The sequence below is a fragment of the Octodon degus genome, unplaced genomic scaffold, assembly GCF_000260255.1.
Source record: "Octodon degus isolate 3935 unplaced genomic scaffold, OctDeg1.0 scaffold00048, whole genome shotgun sequence".
In the NCBI taxonomy this organism is placed as follows: Eukaryota; Metazoa; Chordata; class Mammalia; order Rodentia; family Octodontidae; genus Octodon; species Octodon degus.
The window spans coordinates 10050098-10070000 of record NW_004524624.1 but is presented as its reverse complement, the minus strand read 5'-3'; the positions used below and the strand labels follow the sequence as shown (position 1 = coordinate 10070000).

The following is a 19903-nucleotide window of genomic DNA, read 5'->3' as shown; positions in this document are numbered from 1 at the left end:
GGTCTACAGGATGTTCAGGTTCTCACTACTAGATCAGACTCATAGTGATTTTCCTGTTTACAGCCTCCCAAGAGCTGGGATTACAGGCATGCACCACCATGCGCAGTCTCAACTGCCATCTCAGCGTGCCCTCATGGCGGGCTAGCATGGCAGGCCCAGGGATCGAAACCCTGGCCCCTGTGCCTGCTTGCAGGCACTTTAATCCGCTGAGCTATTTGGCCGTCCCTGTACAAAATCTTTTTTTTTGGTGGAACTGGGGATTGAACTCAGGCCGTTATGCTTGCCAGGCAAGTGCTTATTCTACTGAGCCATCTCCCCATCCCCTCCTGTACAAAATCTTAAGATAACAACTTTTTGCTTTTTCTTTGCTTTTTTAAAAAAATCTTCAAGCTTCTAGAAGTATGGATACAGATTTTTTTTTAATGTATTTAGTACAGGGTCTCACTACACAGGTCAGACTCGTCATCCTCTTGTTTTCAGCCTCCCAAGCACTGGGACAACAGGCACGCACCACCATGTCCAGTCTCAGTGCGCCTTGGGGCGGGCTGGCACAGCACACCGGGGATTGAATCCCAGTCCCTGTGTTTGCCTAAGCAGGAAGATAAAAACTTTAAAAAATTTACAGATTTTTCCCAAATTTATATTGCAGAATTTTTTTTTTATGCAGAACACTTATTATGCGGTGGTATGGAAGCATACTCCTGTAACTCCAGCAATGAGGAGGCTGAGTCAGGAGGATCACTTGGAGTTCAAGACCAGCCTGAGAAGGGCTAGCCAAATAGCTCAGCAGATTAAAGCGCCTGCTTAGGCAGACACAGGGTCCACTGGCCAGGAGTTCGATCCCCAGGTCTGCAGGGCCAGCCCTGCCCCTGGGGCACGCTGAGATGGCAATTGAGACTGGGCATGGTGGCCCACACCTGTAATCCCAGCATTTGGGAGGCTGAAAACGAGAATCACTATGAGTCCGATCTATGTCCTAAGACCCTGTAGACATTTACTAAAAAGAAAAAAAAGCTACATAATTCAAGGCCAGCTTGAATTGCATAGGGAGACTGTCTCAAAAAACAAAATTGGGGCTGGCCAGATAGTTCAGTGGATTAAAGTGCCTGCTTAGGCAGAGCACAAAGGACCCCAGGGTACGCTGAGACATTGAGACTGGATGTTGTGGCACGTGCCTGTAATCCCAGTACTGGGAGGCTGAAAACAGGAGAATCCGATCTGTGTAGTGAGACCCTGTACTAAATATAATAATAATAATAATAATAATAATAATAATAATACCTTGAGGAACACAGTTTAAGAAACACTGCTCTAGCATAAGGCCCTAAATTCAATCCCCAGTATCACACAAAAGAAAGAAAAACAGGCCTGCTCTAATGATTTGGAAGTCATAGAAGAGTTGGCTTTTTCCTTAATTGCTTCTACAGGCTTTGATTCTTCTCTACACAGACCAGAAGCCCCTGCTTCCTCTGTTTCCTGTTCCCCTTTGGCAACCCAAGAGATTGAACTCCACAGTGAAACGATCAATAGGGAACCAGAGCCTAGGCCTGGCCCACAGGCTAAGGAATCAGCAACTGCCTCAGATCCTGCACCCATGAGTCCCACAAGAAGACGAGCCCTGGACCATTACCTCACCCTTCGAAGGTGGGTATTCTAAACACCTTTATTTATTTTTTTAAATAAATTTAGGGGGCTGGTGAGATGGCTCAGTGGTCTAAAGCACCTACTTAGAACAAGCTAAGCTAAGCAAAGCACAGGGACCGCAGTTCAATCCCCCAGCACCACATGCCAGCCAGCCCCGCCCCCTGGTGGGCTGAGCTGGCTACACACACACAAAATAAATAAATATTTAAAAAAAAATCTGTGTATAAAAATCTATAACTTTAAAAAAATAAAAATAAATAAATAAATAAATTTAGAACAGGGTGTATAGGGTCTCACTACATAGATCTGACTTATAGTGATTCTCCTGTTTTCAACCTCCCAAGCACTGGGATTATAGGCGCATGCCACCACGCCCAGTCTCAATGTCTGTCTCAGTGCACCCTGGGGGTGGGGTCAGCATAGCATGCTGGGGGATCAAACCCTTGCTGCTGTACTCTGCTGAAGCAGACTTTAGTCCACTGAGCTATCTGGCTGGCCCTCTAAACACTCTCCTCTTTTTCCTAACATACCTATTTTTCTTTTAATTGTAATTATTTGAGATAGTGTCTCACTATATAAGCCAAGCTGACCTTGAGCTAGCTGTATAGCCTAGGCTGGTCTCAAACTTGTAATCTTCCTGCCTCAGCCTTCCTTAGTACTGGGATTATAACATGCACCATCACACCTGGCTCTAGTTGTTCTTTTTTATTGACACTAAAGTTGTAATGAACTTCTTTCCTAACCAATTTTGTTTTCTTCATTTCTAGCTCTGGATGGATCCCAGATGGGGAAGGTCGATGGATAAAAGATGAAAATGTTGAGTTTGACTCAGATGAGGAAGAACCACCTGGCCTCCCCCTGGACTGACTTCTTTAATTTGTTTCACAAATAAACTATAGGTTCTGAGGTGGCAGCCTGGGAAGGAGACAAGGGCACTTCTGTGTGACATCACGCCTTTCTTTGATGTACAGAAAAGACTGGGCATTAGTTTAGATTGTCACATGATGATCCAAAGTTCTGAGTAGCCCCACAAAATTGCTTCTCGATGCCATGCTTTTGAGAGAGAATGGCTCAAATGTGCACATGGAATTGGTGCTACCTGGGCGAATAAAGAGTGTAAGATAGAATACGATGATTTGGTAGTGTTTACTTCGGCAGAAAGCGAAATGCATGAATGCCATCGAGAAGCAGCGGGCTAAGCTAATGAAGGGACATACACCCCTTCACCTCACCTCTTGGGCAAGGAAAAGCCTAGGCCCTAAGCAGGGCAGCTGCCAATGGCTGGAGGCTGATCTTCATTCTCTTTTCCACTGCAGTGATTGTTTACTGAAAATCCTCTGTCAAACATGTAAAAATAAAGGATTATGTCCTTAAAAAAAAAAACAAAACCTAGTGGGTACTGGAAGCCCAACTTTGCTCAAGTCAGGTTTCTTGTCCAGTCTTAGGATTTCAGATCTGTTCTTTCTCAGCCTGGCCATTCCTGTCCTGCAATGTACACAGCTCCCCATACTTCTGCCCCTCCCCCACCTTCCACCAAGTCATGCCAAGCGTCAGCTGCATGCAGCCCGGTGCCCTATTAATAAGTCTGTCAGAAAGAGGTCTTTGCCCTTCATGTTGTCTGCCTCCTTTCCCAACTGCATTCAAAGTCCTTCCCTCTTTAGATCATATGAAGGCTCTGAATATGCTCTGGAGGGCTCTGGCCATATTTGGAAACAGAACAGAGGCCAAGAACCCTGTGGAAGAAGGAAGAATAAAGGCTTTGGCGGGTTTATGGGGGACACCAAAGGAGGCAACTCCCCCACCTCCTCTTAGTAACCTGAACCTCACCTCCCTGCCTGCTGATCCCTAGAGTATAAATAATCCCCTGATGAACTGGCACTAACCCCTAGGGGTTAGCGCCAAGATTCTCACCCAAAAGCCCAAGGAAGGAGGCAGGCAAAGTGGACAAAAGGGCCTTTATTTACAGCAAAGGGGAAGAGATGAGGATTTATGTGTGCAGGGCTCCTGACTAGTCAGTAAAGTGCAGTGTTATCTCTTCTTTTGCTGGCGACCTACAAAGGAGGAAAAGAATCTTTTGTTTGATTTCCTACTTTTGGCAAAGGCACCCTTCTTTACATTTCTTTAGCCACATTCATATGGTGTTAGCCTTTAGGCCACCTGACAGCCCTCTCCACATTAACAAAATAAGAAACCATACCAAAAATAAAAATATGTCTAGTTAGGTGCAATGGTGGATGACAATAATTCTAGCACTGTGGGAGGCTAGGGTAGGAGGATCACAAGTTCAAATCCAGGCTAGGCAATTTAGTAACCTAGACCCTGTGTCAAAATAAAAAGGAGTAGGGATGTAGTATAATATGAAGGCCTGGATACAGTCCTCAGCACTGAAAAGAAAACTGTATCTACCTGTTTTGTTTTGGTTTTTTGGCGGAACTGTGGAGAAAATTGTAACTAAACAAGCATTGTGGTGTACACCTGGCACATCTGTAATCCCATCACTCTTGGAAGCTGAGGCAGGAGGATTGTGAGTTCAAAGCCAGTTTGGGCTACATAGGAAACCCTTTCTCAAAACACAACATAACAACAACAACAGCTCATCAGGAGGCAGGATCAAAAGTTCAAGATCAGTTTGGGCAACTTAGGGAGACCCTATCTCAAAATTAGAAAAGCCCTAGTGCTAGAGTGCTTGGGCAGCACTCATGAGGCCCTGGGTTTGATTCTCAGTATTATATTAAAAAATGATGTATTCAGAGCCAGGTGTGATGGTGCATAACTGTAATCCTAGCACTCAGGAGGTTGAGGCAAGTGGAGTGTTTTGAGTTCAAGGCCAACCTAGGCTACATAATGACTTCAAAGCTAGACTGAACCACATAGCAGGACTCTCTCTCCACCAAAAAAAGATGTCTAGGGCCAAGGAGATAGCTCAGTAGAATAAGCACTTGCCTGGCAAGTGCAAGGGCCTGAGTTCAATCCCTGGTTCTGAAAAAAAAAAAAAAAAAGATGTCTAGGTTCCTTCCCATCTCTCTGATGGTATATATTTAGGACAGGCAGACTTTTTTTTTTTTTTTTTTTTTTAATGTATTTGGTACAGGGTCTCACTGCACAGCTCAGACTCTCCTGTTTTCAGCCTCCCCAGCACTGGGATTACAGGCATGTACTACCACACCCAGTCTCTGTGGCTGGCTCAGCATGCCTCTGGCCAGACCTAGGGAAACTTTTCTATGTATTTTCTGATCATTTGTGGGATTTGGGAGCCACCCAAACTGCCACTAAGCTTGCTTCATTTATTTTTTTTTAATTAATTTTTAAGCTTGCTTTAAAGAGAAGCTCCCAGTTTCTCCACTTCTTGTCCTATACCCTACCTCTTGCCAACACCATGCTTGTAGTTACTCACGTAGTTCATTGTTCCTGGTCACAGCCTGGGCTGCCCGAGCACGTGGCCCCTGCTGTGTAAAGTGGTAGCCGAAGCGAACAATAGAGGGACACTGCTCTAGCACGGTGGCCATTTCCATCTCCACTGCATCACCAGGCCACTGGCGCTGTCAGAGGAAAAAGTAGAGCTGTCAGCCGTATGGGGGATGTTCATCCTGGACCACAGACCGTGTGGGAAGACAAGGGGCTTGTTTTCTCCAAAATGGGCAAAGAGGCTTCCCTCACAGAGACAATGAAGAAGCAAAGTGAAACAGGATTAAAGGAGATAGCTGCCCTGGGAGTGGCTCAGGGAGGAAGCCTGATGGGTATCTGCTGAATGCTAGCACCAGGGGAAAGGAAAACTGACCTGGTTGTCTACACGCAGTTCAGTGAGTGTGGCATTTTCCCGGACTGCCTTCAACACAGCCATGAGCCCCGTGCTGCTAATGAAGTTGGACTCAATATTCAGGCTCTGGAGGCTACGGTTCTCACGCAACATGTCAGCCACAGCCTGGGTAGTAGGGACTTGGGTTAGGATTAGGGGACAGTTTATTTCACAGATGACTGAGGAGAGAAAGAATGAGAGGAAGGAAACAGCTCTTTGAGAAGAGTCTCTGAGGAGCTTTAAATGGGGCCACAGGGGGGACAGTGTGGGAAGCAGATAAAAGTAGGGAGACTGGGGCTGGGAGATGGCTCAGTAGAATAAGAGCTTGCCTGGCAAGCACAAGAGCCTGAGTTGAATCCTTGGTTCCGCAAAAAAAAAAAAGTATGTAGTGGAGGGCCAGCCAGATAGCTCAGTGGACTAAAGTGTCTGCTTAGGCAGAGTGCAGCGGCCAGGGTTTGATCCCTGGCCTACTGTGCTGGCTCCACCCCCAGGGCATACTGGGATGACAATTGTGACTGGACATCATGCCTGTACTCCCAGCGCTTGGAAGGCTGAAAACAGGAGAATCACTAAATCCAATCTAGTAGTGAGACCTTGTACACCCTGTAAATATATATATATATATATATATATATATATATATATATATATATATATATTATGCAATGGAGTTCAGGGTGCCAGGGTGGTGGCCCTTCAGGAAAAAGATCTCAGGATTTCAGAGCTGTGAGCTCTAGGACTGAGGGTAGGGGTCTCTATGAGGGCAGCTTCCTAAGAAAGCATGGTGGGAAGGGCACCCCCTAGCACAACCATTTATGACAGCTCTCCTGGGAGTGCTTGATAAGAAGGTGGAGGGAGAGGGCTGGGGATGTTAACTAGCCTTACATGGGCGATGGGGTCACCGCTCTTTGTGGCCACCAGACTGAAGCTCCGGACATAGGTATTTGTCTTCATTGCCTCACACAGCTCACTTAGTGTGGGTATTGGGATGTCCTGTCAGACAGGCACAGGAAATGGTGAGCTCAGCACTCTTGTCTGTCAGGAAAGTTATCCCCTTGTTACTCTTAGGAAGATGGGAGATAAATACCTGTATATTATTGAGGTTCACCTCCTCCAAGTCCTTGTCATTGCTTCGAACCCTCTTCAACATCTCGTCAATGTTTGTGGGATTTGGGGGCTCATCTGGCACTGGCTTATACTTGTCAGGCTGAACCACACCTAATGGGTGAGGGCAGGAAGGAACCCCAACATGTCCCCTACCATCTCTCCCTTGGTTCTATATCACTCATATACCACATCCTTTCCAAATTCATCTCTTTCACCCCTGCTACTTTTGCTCAGGTTCTGAGACTGCCTGCCCAGAGCCCTGGGGCCCTGTGCCCCCACACTTACTGCTGATGCCTTCCGTATTGCAGATTTCCCCGCTGCAGATGGCATCATAGTACTGCTTGTTGCTCATCAGTGTGTACATTCCCAGAATTGCTGTAGCACATGAGCAGAGGGGGTAGGGAATGAGAAGGGGTCTCCTAAGCCCATATCCCACCTCACTCTGCTGCAGCTGATCCCTTCCACTATTCCAAAGAGCTTTTCCACTTTCCCTCTGCCCCAGGTGCCCCTGCTTTAGTCTACCTGATGGTGGTTTTTATACCATTGAGATGGAGGTTAGGAATGATCCCTAGAGGCGCCACTAGAGGGTGTGGGTGTGGCAAAGACCCCTTCTTCTTGATTTCAGTCAGAATACCTGTACTTTGATTTGCTTTTACAATCTTTTTGTAAAAAAAAAAAATTTTATAAAGACAGGGTCTTGATATATAGTACAGGCCTTGAAGTCACTTTATAACCCTGGCTGGCTTCCAACTTGTGGCAATTCTCCTGCCTCAGCCTTTGAAGTGCTGAGATTATAGATGTGCACCTCTATGCCTAGCTTGAAAAAATGCTTTTTTTTTTTTTGCAGAAACGGGGATTGAACTCAGGCCCTTGCGCTTGCCAGGGAAGCGCTTATTCCACTGAGCCATCTCCCCAGCCCCCAAGAAATGCTCTTGACATGTTAACTTATGAAATATGAATGACAGCAGGCAGGGTTCGATCCCAGCATGCCATACTGGCCCCTGCCCCCAGGGTGTGCTGAGACTGGATGTGGCGGTGTCTGTAATCCCAGTGCTTGGGAGGGCTGAAAACAGGAGAATTACTACGAGTCCCATCTATGTAGTGAGACCCTGTAGACCCTGTACTAAATATACAAAATACATAAAGATGAATGAATACACAAGAAAACAAATTTGGTAGAAATTACTGGTGCAAAAAACAAAAACAGAAACTACTGTCAGAGGCCTTCTCAGACATCCACGTGCTGGGTGAGGACTTTCCTCAGTTGCCCCCCTCACCAAGGCAAGGATGCCAACCTCTGCTCCTCCCACCCTCCTCAGCTTCCCAGCTGCCTACCTGCAATATCACACATTTCGGCATCTGTGGCATGGGCCAGTGCCTCTTCCAGCTCAGGCTCCAGGGTGATCTGTTCCTGTGCTGGGATTTCTCTCTTGGGTTGAATATAGGGTTTCCCTGATGGGAAGATGAAGGATGGTTCAGGTAGAGGTCATTTCTCCCAAGATCTTGGTTTCCAGCTTCCTGTCCTCTCCAAGAGGTATAATGCTGGGTCACTAGGGGACACCAGAAAGCCTGAATTCTTTGATGCCAGCTCAAGACTCTCAGTCTCCTGACCTTTCACAAGAACCAGAGAGTGTGAGCTGGCATGCAAGTGTCAGAGTGCCCGTGACCCTTGGCAGGTAGGAGTGGGAAGGAAATTGGAGGGGAGGCTTGTGAGAGACGCCACTTAGTTTCTAGGAGGCATGGGTGGCAGGGTCCCCATACCCTTCTTCTCTCCTGTGAAGGGCACCAAGTCATCACGTTCTTTGACTTCTAGTGCCTGTTGCTCCAGGTACTGCAAAAGGGCCTCTCTGTCCAGCGGCCCTGTTGGGCTCTTCTTTGTCTGGTCACGTTGTCTCAGTCCAGCTGGCAGGAGCATGTTCTTGGGGATGAGTTTTGGGGAGCAGGTCAGGTACGCCTCTGGGGACTTCTAGGGCTCCCTAAAACATTTTCAGGTACCTTTTCCCTGGCTCTCTTGGGATTCCAAGCCCTGTAGGTAGTCCTGGTCTCAGCCACTCAGTGCCCAACAGCTTTCCCTGACCCTGGGGACTTGCCTCCAATTCCCTGTGCTGGGGTCCTTACCTCTGGGTCCATCTCCTGTAGCTCGCAGTCCAGCTGCTCCAGCTCCTCAGGGCTCAAGGTCTTTAGGATCTCATCTTCATCTACATCTCTGTATTTCTCCAGTTCCTTCTGATACGATGACATGATGACCCCTGTCCCCTCCCCACTGTGTGACACTCAGAGTCTGGGAGGACATGGGAAAAGTAGTTGGACATAGAAAGATGGACATGGACATAGTAGGGACACCGAGAATCAGTCATGCATAGAACATGGACCTAGATAGATACCCTGGAGGTTAGAGATCTAGTTGAGAATGGGAAAATGGGAGGTCAGGTTGTTTTATAGAGTTAGAATGGAGTTTCCCCTCTTCTCACTTCCCTAGCTGCAAGTCACTCGGATGGGGATCCCAGGATCCAGAGCACGCTTGTCTTCTCACTATATGATGAAGAAATCTGGGCAACACCCCTCCCCTATAACCTCGCCTGTCAGTGCCTCTTGCCCTAGCACAGGTGCCGGAAGTTCTGCCAACACAGCTGGCTCCACGCCCAGTTCCTATTGAAAGGTGGGAAAGGGCAGGACAGAACTTTAGGAAAATTCCTTTTTCTCTGTTCACCTGGCTTTCTAAACTGGTTAAATCAAGCAAGGACAATTGGTGGCAGTGGGCAGAGGGAGTCTCTTACCCCACCCTTATTTTCTCTTTAATTGTGGAAGAATCAAAATTGTACTGTTTGCTAAAATTCTAGATCCTAAGAAAGGGCTCAGAGACTGGGGAACTTCCAGGCTGGGGGAAGGGCAATATGGCTTCAGGAAAAGAGACTGAGTCCTCACAATCTGTCATCAGGAAGGTGACACCAGACCAATGGGTGGAAAATGTCTTCTAAATGGAATAGTTTCTCTAAAATCAGCAGGAAAATTAAACTTACACATCTTTTACAATATGAAAAAATACACAAAAGCTACATATACATGCCATGCTTAATATAAAAGATCTAGAAAGTCTGTAGGATTTACACTGACAACATAAACAGTTAAAGGACAGGACAGTAGCAGAAACATACACTAACAGGCAGATACACTCCGTCATTCCCCGTAAGAGCCACTCTTCTCTCATCTCCTCCAGGCTCTCCTCTGTAAGCCCCCAGCCTTCCCTACCTGCCAGTCCTGATGGTCACCTCCCTTCTGTCAGTCAGTCTGTCTGTTCCACTGGGGCACTGTCCTGCAGCAGGAGCCCAGTGCACAGGGAGAGGGTGGGGGAACAGTGAGCTCAGCATTTTATTATTTTAGCTCTGGCCAGGTGGGGGGTGGTGGGAGATCACATATACACAGCCCCCATACCTGCCCAGCCCTGAGAGCCTCTAGTGGCCACTGACAGCCATGGCACCTCTTCTCTTCAAGCCTGCTCCCTAGAGTTGAGTTCTACAACGAGCTAAGTTTCTATTTGGTGCCTACTATAGTTAAAACAAGGAATATAAGGTGATAGATCAACACAGGATTTTTTTTTTTTTCTTCAGAACTGGGGATTGAACTCAGGCTCTTGCACTTGCCAGGCAAGCACTTATTCTACTGAGCTATCTCCCTGGTTCCCACGAATTTTCTTTTGGTAGCTAAATGTAATGTGTTTATAATTTAGAGTAATGATACTTCACAATTAAGAAACGACAAGCCAGGGATGCATGCATCTCTGGTCCCCATAAACTGGGAAGATGAGAATAGAGAATTGCTTGAGCTGAGGAGTCTAAGACCAATCATGGCAATAGAGCAAGACCCCAAATCAAAAAAAGCAAAAGGGAGGTCATAATAACTGCTATCAGACAAATAAGAAGACCCAAAGATACTAAGATATTCACAAACACTTCTTGTTCTCAACCCCATATTAGACACGAGACAAAAAGGACCATCCCATTTTTATTAGATTAAAAAATATAAACCAATAGGAACCAGGAGAAAAGATGGGAAAAGAAATACAGGAAGGAGAAAAGATCAGAAACAACAAAGTGAGAGAAGCAGGGAAAGAAGGAAGATCAAGAACCCCAAGTCAGGGCAGAAAGGGGTTTCTAAGGACTAGACATCATTTCACTTTATGACAATTTTCTGGCGCAAGGCTCGGGGCCCTGAGCTAGGGAGGGGCTCTGGAGGTGGGGGCCCAGGGCCTAGGGATGAGGCAGTGGGTGGCAATCCATGGGCAGTGATGTACTTCTTGTAGGCTTCACGGATGATCTTGAAGGCCCGTGCAGTGGCGTAGGGTATGTCGGTGACAGGGTCCCGGTATAGGGCTGGACGATGGGTTACTGGGCAGACTTCTCGAATAGGGACCTTTGGGGGCCGCCCTTGGGGGAACCACTCCTCAAATGTTGCATCATCACTAAATGTGATGAAGGTCCGGGAGCAATGAGCAGGAGGGATGACAGGTCCAGTCACAGCATGGGAAGTCAATGTGGAAGCCGTAGGAGATGGATCAAGTCTAGGACAAGACAGAAAACAACAGAAAGCTGAGGAGAGGACAACATGCTATATAAAGAAATCAGGGAGATAGAAAAAGGTGGCATGGTGGAGTAACATCCTAAAAGAACCTACTAAATAGTGGTAGACAGAAAGGGAAGATAGTGAGAGTAGAAAAAGAGAGGGAAAAGGGAAGCTAAGAGAAAGGAGGAGCTAAGGGGAGGATAGAGTCAGAAAGGCATATAATAGCCAGGAAGAGCAAAGTGAGTAGAGTGGGCCCAGGACGACCCGGCTGTCCACTCACCCTTCTACATCCACATTTTCCTCCTTTGGGGGCTCCCCAACAAGTGGCACTGTCACGGAGTGGTAGGTAATTATGGGCCCAGGGCACTTTCGCTTCTTATGAACCTGTTTCTTTTTGTCAGCTTCAAGCCGCTCATATGTCTCTTTGGAGTCAAAGGGAGAAAGAAACTGATGGTCAGAGTTTTTTCCTTTTCCCATATTCCAGTTTTGCCCTATGACTTGTTAATCATCTTTCTGGGCACTGAGTTCCCTCCAATGTCTCAAGCCAACTGTGGTAGTATCGCCTCCAGCCTCACCAGGCTCCTGCCGCCCTCTCCTGATATGCTCTGCTCTTCTTTTCAAGGTCACTTAGATCCTCACTCATGCAGAATTGGAGGACCTCACATTGGAAGAGACCCTGTGATGAGGGGCCTGTTCATTTCCTGGATACCAGACTGCAGCAACCTTAGCAAAGACCACGCCTTTCACCCTCACAGAGTTCTTCCCTAGTCTGAGCTGAAATATAATTCCTGATGACACTGTGTGTGAACATGTGCACAAGCACATCTGCGTGCGTGCACACACACCTGTGTGCATATGCACTACTAGTGACTGCACCCAGGGCCTTCATGCTGAATTGTAACTCTGGACCATTTTTTAAAAAAATTTTTAGTAATTTTAATGAGAAAGAAATAGCAATGAAACAGTTTCAAAACAGGTTAGTGGGAATTACGATAATTAATATATTGTAACTCTGGACCTTTAAAAAAATTTTTTTTTCCAGAATTTAAGATAGGGTCTGTTATGGTTTGTGTATAGGTGTCCATCCCGTTCCCCCCCCCCCCCCAAGCCTCCTGCAGTCTGGGGGAGGCTTCTGGAGTTTGTGATTGATTACTGTGGGTGTGGATGCTGCACCTCCCCAGGGAGAGGCAATTTGCATTACAATGTAAAGAGGGAAGAGAAGCTAGCTGCTACTCCTCCTTTTTCATTTTTTAATTTTTTTTTTATTTGTGTGTGTGTGTGTGTGTGTGGCCAGCTCAGCCCACCTGGGGGGCGGGGCTGGCTGGCATGTGGTGCTGGGGGATTGAACCGTGGTCCCTGTGCTTTGCTAAGCTTGTTCTAAGCACGTGCTTTAGACCACTGAGCCATCTCACCAGCCCCTCCTTTTTCGTTCTTGCTCTTTGCCTCCACCATGAAAGGTTGTTCTCTGCCTTGCACTGCTCTGCCTTGGAGCCAGCTGAATATGGACTGAAACATCCTGTAACTGTGAGCTAAATAAACGTTTCCTTCCTTCGTTTTGGGTGTTGGGTATTTGTCCCAGCAACAAGAGAAGAGTAACTAAGACAGGGTCTCAGTATGAGTCCAAGGTGGGATTGAACTTTTTTTAAAATCTTTTATTTAGGGCCGGTGAGAGATAGCTCAGCAGACTAAATGCCTGCTTAGCCAAGTGCAGAGACCTGGGTTCGATCTCCAGCACCACATGCTGTGCCCACCTGTACCAAATATTAAAAAAAAAAAACCTTTATTTACTTTGTACAGGGGTCTCGCTACACAGCTCAGACTCATAGCGATTCTCCTGTCTCAGCCTCACCAGTGTTGGGATTACAGGTGTGCACCACCCAGCCCAGTTTTGGTGGCTAGCACAGTGTTCACGGAAGGTTCTGGGGCTGGCACAGAATGTGGTACAGGGGATTGAACTTGGGCCCTTGCACTTGCCAGGCAAGTGCTTAGACAGTTAAGCTATCTTCCCAGCCTGGGACTGAACTTTTTAACATACAAAGAACACAAATCTAATCTGGCTTCCATATCACAATCCTTCAAATAGCTGAATTGAGCATTTGTGTCTCCACAGACCTCTCCAGGTCTCAAAGATCACAGCACTCATTATCTAAACTCAACTAGGGGGCCTGCTGGTTAGCTCAATTGTTTAAGCCTGCTTATGCAAATGCAGTCAGGCCCAGGATTCCATCCCCAGCTCCACATGCCTTACCAGACCTGCACTTAAGGCAACCTGAGCCAGCAAAAAAAAAAAGTCCTTCTCAACTCTTAAAGCCAGGCAAATACATCAGATTAAAGCGTCTGCAAGCAGGTGCAGGGGCCAGGAGTTCAATCCCTGGGCCTGCCTTGCTGGCCCCGCCCCTGGGGTTTACTGAGACAGGGAGTGGTGGTGCACACTGGTAATCCCAGCTCTTGGGAGGTTGTAAACAGGTGGATCACTACGGGTCTGATCTAGTAGTGAGACCCTAGATACCTGTAGACCCTTCCCTAAAATACAAAAATAAATAAATCAATTAATTAATCTCTTTTTTTGTTTGTTTGCAGAACCAGGGATTGAACTCAGACCCTTGTGCTTTCCAGGGAAGCACTCATTCTACTGAGCCATCTCCCTGGCTCCAATAAATCAATTAATTAATTAAAAAAAAATAAATAGGGGCCAGGGAGATGGCTCAGTAGAATAAGCGTTTGCCTGGCAAGCGCAAGGGCCTGAGTTCAATCCCCAGTTCTGCCAAAAAATAAAAAATAAAAATAATAAAAATAAAATAAACTATTCCTTTTCCCACATGGCTTTAATTAATTCCCTCAATTTTCCACCCCGGTGGCTGGTGAACTTTTCTATTTCTCTACTTAGTTTATGGCAGAGGCTGCAAGCCGCAGGAACTCTCAAGTCTTTGATCTGTACAGTGTTTTTGTTTTCCAGTACTGGGGAAAGAACCCAGGGCCTTCACACTGAGCAACATCCCCAAGGCCTTTTCTTGAGTCTCACTAAGTTGCTGAATCACCTAGGCCCAACTCCAGCTTGTTAAACTCCTGATTCAGTTGCCCAGAGTGCTGGGATTACAAGTGTGCACCACCAACACCTGTCTTTGGCTCCTTTCTTTTTAATCTCTTTATTTTGTGATGATGGGGATTAAAGTTAGGATCTTCACAATGAGTTACAACCCCAGTCTTTTTTCTATTTTTTGTGACAGGGCCTCTCTCTTTAAATTGCTAAGTTGCCCAGGCTGGGCTCCAAGTTATGATCTTGCTTCAACTTTCCAGGGTGCTAGGATTGCAGGCATGTGCTACCATATTACTCTGCTGCCTGTCTGGACCCTGTGACACTGCTCATGACAATGATTAGGGCCATATATGTCTCCTACTTAAGGGCAGTGACTGTGACTCATAGTAGGTGTCAGGCAGTATCCCACACATCAGAGGCACTCTAAATATCTGTTAATAAATAAATCAAAATATTCCTGATCCCTTTCCTATAAATGAAGTTCAAGTGTCTGTCTTTTTTTTTTTTTTAAATATTTATTTATTTTTATTTATTACATTTATTTATAGTGTGTGTGTGTGGCCAGCTCAGCCCACCAGGGGGCGGGGCTGGCTGGCATGTGGTGCTGGGGATCGAACCGTGGTCCGGTCCCTGTGCTTTGCCAAGCTTGTTTCAAGTAGGTGCTTTAGACCACTGAGCCATCTCTCCAGCCCCCAAGTGTCTGTCTTTTTAAAATTTTTTTTCAACTTTCTTTCGGGGGGAAAAACCCAGTTTCATAACAAAATAAGAGATTAACAACAGTTAATCCACTGTGTATCATTACCTTCAAAGTAGTTATTCTTTTTGTTCTTTTTTGTGGACTGGGATTGAACCCAGGCCCTCACACATGCTAAGCAAACATCCTATTACTGAATTATATCCCTGGCCTTTTAAAAAAACTTACTGTCAGGACTGGGGAGATAGACCAGTGGTCTAAGTGCCTGCCTAGCAAGCACAAGAACATGCTGTGCTGGCCCTGGAACTCTGGGGGCACCATGCTGGCCCTGAAATCAGATGTAGTGGTGCACACCTGTAATCCCAGCACTGGGGAGGCTGAGACAGGAGGATCCTTACAAGTCTGAACTATATAGCCAGACCCTGTATCAAATAAATAAAAACATATTTTATTGATTGATTGTGGTACTGAGCATTGAATCCAGGGTGTTCCTCACTGAGCTACAGCTGCATCCCCAGCACCTTTATTTTTTTCCAAGACAAGGTCTTGCTAAGTCACTGAGTTGTCCTGGCTGGGCTGTAACTTGTGATCCTCATGCCTCCATTTCCCAGAGTGCAGGGATTACAGGTGCACGTTACCAGGGCCAGCCTCTAATCTAGTTTTGTTTTTTGTTTTTTTTGCTTTTTGAGAGAGGGTCTCACTGTGAAGCTCAGGCTGGCCTCTAACTCACTTTATAGCCCTAGCTGGCCTCAAACTCACAGTAATTCTCCTGCCTCAGCCTCTTGAGTGCTGAGATTATAGGTACGTACCACTATGCCTGGCTCTGGCTTCTAGTCTTTAAAACATTTTTTTGGAAATAGGTTCTTGTTAAGTTGCTCAGGCTTGTGTTGAAGTCGAACTTGTAATCCTCCTGCCTCAGCTTCCCAGAGGGATCTGCCATCACACCTAGCTTCTCATTCCTCTATGTGGGTACTTTGAACATAATCCTCTAAAGGTCCTCTGGAAACCCTTAGGTGAGTGAACTTCTTTTAAAATCTTACTGATAATGTTGCTTTCTTTCCCTTGAGCCAAACTTCTTGTACTTCTCCACTCAAATTCTTCCTTACTCTGTGAAATTGCAGCTCTGGGAGCCAGCTCACCTTCACCCTCAAACTACTCACTCAGCGTTCCTTATTCCCTTGCCTCGCTGTGCTCATTCTCTCACACACAGCGCAGGTTACGGCTGTGTCCTAATGAGCCCCGTCCAGGCTTTCACGGCTCTGCTTCTGCCATTCATTGTGTATGCACCTTCTTGAGACCTGTGTCAGCAGTTAGAACACTTCTCTCCCTACTCGTCATAGCTACTCCCCTACTCTCTGACTTTGGTAGGGCCTTCTATCCCAATTCCTATCACCTCAGTTATCCTGGTGACTTCAAAGTCTGTGGTCTCTTATTTATTTATTTTTCCATGGTCTTGATATTACCCATGGCTTGTGATAGTTCTCAGTTGCTCTGGAGGACAACTACTGTTTCAAAATCCTGAAATACACTGAAAATTATATATGCCAACTAAGTATGGTGGTACACATTTATAGTATCAGCTATTTAGGAGGCTGAGGCAAGAGAATCTCCTGAGCTCATGAGTTCAAGACCAGCCTGATGGACATAGAAAAACCCCATTTCAAATATATGACAAAATAAAATTGTAACTTTAGGGTCAATATAATAAATTTTCTCCCCAACACTGGGAAGGACCATACCACTAAGCTACAATCCCCTTATGTCCTCTTCAAAACAGGATCTCACTATGTATTTCAGGCTGGCTTTCATATCACTATGTAGCCCAGGCTGGCTTCAAACTTGTGGTCTTTTCTGCCTCAGTCTCCACAGTGCTAAAGATTGTAGGCATGTGTCCCCAGGCCTAGCTCCCAGCCTTTTTTTAAATTCTGAGACAATGTTTTGCTAAATTGCCCTGGCTGGCTTTGATCTTTCAAATCTCCTCAGCCTCCCAAGTGCTAGGATTTTTTAGACAGGGTCTTGTTTGGTAGTGCATGCTGACCTTGAACCCATATGTAGCCCTGGCTGACCTTGAACTCCCAATAATCATCTTCCTTCAGTCCTCGCAATGCTAGGATTACAGGTGTGCACCATTAAAATCACAAAAATGTATTGTGAAGATTTTGAGGTTGAACTAAATTTTTTTCCCTAACTAAATCTTTTCTCAATCTATATGCTTTTTTGAAGTGAAGGTGTCTTAAGTTCATAACTATTATTAAAGTAGGATACCAGATATTTAGAGTAAGTGATCATCTACCATACAGAGAAAACACTGTTCTTATGCATTACCAACTATATAGGTGTTTGGTTCAGAAAGAGAGGCCGCTGAGGGTATAGCTTGGTAGTATAGTACTTGCCTAGCACAGTGAGCCTAATAAGACTATGAAAGAAATTCAGGGGGCCAGGGAGATGGCTCAGTGGAATAAACACTTCCCTGGCAAGTGCAAGGATCTGAGTTTAATCCCTGGTTCCACAAAAAAAAAAAAAAAAAGGAAGAGAAATATAATAAACACTATTGGTGGTTCTCTCTGCTGTTTTTTTGTTTTTTTGTTGCGGAACCAGGGATTGAACTCAGATCCTTGCACTTGCCAGGGAAGTGCTTATTCTACTGAGCCATCTCCCTGGCCGTCTCTGCTATTTTACTCAATGAAAATATGTACCAGAGAGCATGTGAGAGGAGGTGTGAACCTGCTGCTCCCTCCAGTTCTCACATGGCTCTTATGACCTACAACTCTCAGGCTCTACAAAACTATGCATTTTTTTGTGTGGGTTTTATTTTTTGTGGTACTGGGGATTGAACTCAGGCCCTTGAGCTTGCCAGGCAAGCACTTATTCTACTAAGCTATCTCCTTGGTCCCTTTGTTTTGTTTTTGAGACAACCTGGTCTTGAATTCACTATGTAGCTGAGGCTGACCTCAAACTCATGGCAGTCTTCCAGCTCTCAGCCTTCCAAATGCTGAGATTACAGATATGCACCACCACACCCAGCTTAGTTTTGTTTTACAGTACCCAAGACTGAACATTGGACCTTTGCAGTGAGCCACAGCCCGTCCCTTTTTATTTTTCAGACAGGGTCTCATTTGTCCCTTTTTATTTTTCAGACAGGGTCTCATTAAGCAGTTCAGGTTGTCCTTGAACTCACTGTGTAGTCAAGATGGTCTTGAAGTTGTGGTAAACTTCCTGTCTTTGAGGGCCTGCCCCTTAGCTCAGTTCTTTAAGTGGCTGCTTCAACAAAGCAGTCAGGCTCAGGTTGCTGTCATTCGATCCCCACAACACTCCAGCCAAACCTGCCCTAAAGAAATTCGGAGCAAAACAACAACAACAACAAAAAAAACCCAACAACAACAAAAAAAAATAAACTTCCTGTCTTGGCCTCCTAAATGCTAGGATTATCGGTATATACCTCCATGCTTTGCCTTAGCCTTTTTTTTTTCTTAGCCTTTTATTTATTTTTAATTTATATATTTGGTACAGGGCTTTTTTTTTCTTTTGTATTTTAGGGAAGAGTCTACAGGGTATTCAGGGGACTCATAGTGATCTGCTTGTTTACAGCCTCCCAAGAGCTGGGTTTACAGGTGTGCGCCAGCACGCCCAGTCTCAATTGCTGGCTCAGGGTGCCCCGCGGGCAGAGCCAGCATGGCAGGCCCAGGGAATGACCCTGGTCCCTGTGCCTGCGTGCAGGTGCTTTAATCTGCTGAGCTATTTGGCCAGCCCTGGTACAGGGTTTCACTATGAAGCTCGGGACTTGTAGTGATCCTCCTGTTTTCAGCCTCCCCGGAAGTGAAATTACAGGTGTGGGCCACTATGCCTGGACTCGGTTGCCAGCTCACTGCACCTGGGGACAGGGCCAGCATGACATGTGATACCAGGGATCAAACTCCTGTCCTGGGACTGGGGAGATAGCTCTGTAGAATAAGTACCTGCCTGGCAAGTGCAAGGTCCTAAATTCAATCCCCGGTACCGCAAAAAAACAAACAAACAAACAAACAAAAAAACCAACCATAAAATCAAACTCCTGTCCTGTGCTTGCCTAAGCAGGTGCTTAGTCCACTAAGCTATCTTGCCGTTCCTTCCTTAGCTTTTTGTTGTTGGTGTTTTTTTTTTGTGGAACCGGGGATTGAACTCAGACCTTTGCACTTGCCAAGGAAGCACTTATTCTACTGAGCCATCTCCCCCGCCCCCTTCCTTAGCTTTTTAAAAATTCTTTACTCGGGGCTGGTGAGATGGCTCAGTGGTCTAAAGCACCTCCTTAGAACAAGCTAAGCTAAGCAAAAGCAGAGACTGTGGTTCAATCCCCAGCACCACATGCCAGCCAGCCCCGCCCCCTGGTGGGCTGAACTGGCCACACACACACACACACACACACACACAAATAAAATTTAAAAAAAAGACTGGAAGTGAACTTGTGATCCTCCTGTGTCTGCTTTTAGAGTACTGGGATTATAGGTAGGACTACCACACCCGGCTTCTATATTATTACTATTTTTAATTTCATGAATTTAGTATAGGGTCTCACTAGGCAGCTGCAATTCATAATGATCCTCCTGTTTTCAGCCTCCCCAGTGCTGGGATCACAGGTGTGCACCACCAGGCTTTGCTCTGTCACTGGCTAAGGGTGCCCGAGGGCAGGCCCAGCACAGCATGCAGTACCAGGGATTGCACCCTGGTTCCTGCACATGCCTAAGTAGGTGCTTAGTCCTGTATTATTCTTAATTTATACAAAAGTACTTCAACATAACATTCTCCGGAGCATTCACAACTCTGGAGCAGTCACTTGCTTCTAATGAAAATCAACCACTGTCCTTCTTTCTTTCAATTCTTTTGTCCCAAATTTCTCAAGTGTCTCAGCATCTCTACCCACATTTTCCAAAACTGCACACTGACCTAGTGAACGCAGATTGAGCTCTTCTGTGATCTTGGCCTCCCTGAGCAGTTCTTCTTGGGTCAAGGGGCGCTCACAGTGGGGCCCTTTCCGCCGCCGGGACTGGCCCTGTCTCTCTTGTACCCGAAGGAATGTTTGTCGTGTATG

At 46.0% G+C, this 19903-nt stretch overlaps 3 protein-coding genes and 1 pseudogene across 5 annotated transcripts in view; 2 read left to right on the top strand and 2 right to left on the bottom strand.

Moving 5' to 3' along the window:
• Positions 1 to 2551, top strand: part of Scnm1 (sodium channel modifier 1) — a 5274-nt gene extending 2723 nt beyond the window's left edge. Inside the window, exons 6-7 of the mRNA XM_004632374.2 lie at positions 1450 to 1644; positions 2412 to 2551. Coding sequence (XP_004632431.1) covers positions 1450 to 1644; positions 2412 to 2511 — 295 coding nt within the window. The 3' untranslated portion in view covers positions 2512 to 2551. The remainder of the gene's footprint in view (positions 1 to 1449; positions 1645 to 2411) is intronic.
• Positions 2544 to 2975, top strand: LOC101572799 (annotated as a pseudogene).
• Positions 2976 to 3582: 607 nt separating this feature from the next.
• On the bottom strand, positions 3583 to 9959 carry Tmod4 (tropomodulin 4). Of its 3 annotated transcripts, XM_023716573.1 has the most exons (11): positions 9797 to 9959; positions 9127 to 9196; positions 8666 to 8828; positions 8309 to 8465; positions 7883 to 7999; positions 6833 to 6922; positions 6528 to 6658; positions 6326 to 6433; positions 5423 to 5566; positions 5039 to 5183; positions 3583 to 3695 (listed from the first exon to the last, which is right to left on the bottom strand). In XM_023716573.1, the coding sequence occupies exons 3-11, from the start codon at positions 8786 to 8788 to the stop codon at positions 3673 to 3675; spliced, it is 1038 nt and encodes a 345-aa protein (XP_023572341.1). In that variant the 5' UTR covers positions 8789 to 8828; positions 9127 to 9196; positions 9797 to 9959; the 3' UTR covers positions 3583 to 3672. The 3 variants fall into 3 exon arrangements, with proteins under 3 accessions (XP_023572341.1, XP_023572340.1, XP_023572342.1); XM_023716572.1 differs by lacking the exon at positions 9127 to 9196 and having other exon boundaries at positions 9797 to 9956; XM_023716574.1 differs by lacking the exons at positions 9127 to 9196; positions 9797 to 9959 and adding an exon at positions 8932 to 9112.
• A 630-nt stretch (positions 9960 to 10589) lies between these two features.
• Positions 10590 to 19903, bottom strand: part of Vps72 (vacuolar protein sorting 72 homolog) — a 16563-nt gene continuing 7249 nt past the window's right edge. Inside the window, exons 3-5 of the mRNA XM_004632485.2 lie at positions 19759 to 19900; positions 11388 to 11529; positions 10590 to 11105 (exon numbers count right to left, since the gene is read on the bottom strand). Of these exons, the coding sequence (XP_004632542.1) occupies positions 10718 to 11105; positions 11388 to 11529; positions 19759 to 19900 (672 nt within the window). The 3' untranslated portion in view covers positions 10590 to 10717. The remainder of the gene's footprint in view (positions 11106 to 11387; positions 11530 to 19758; positions 19901 to 19903) is intronic.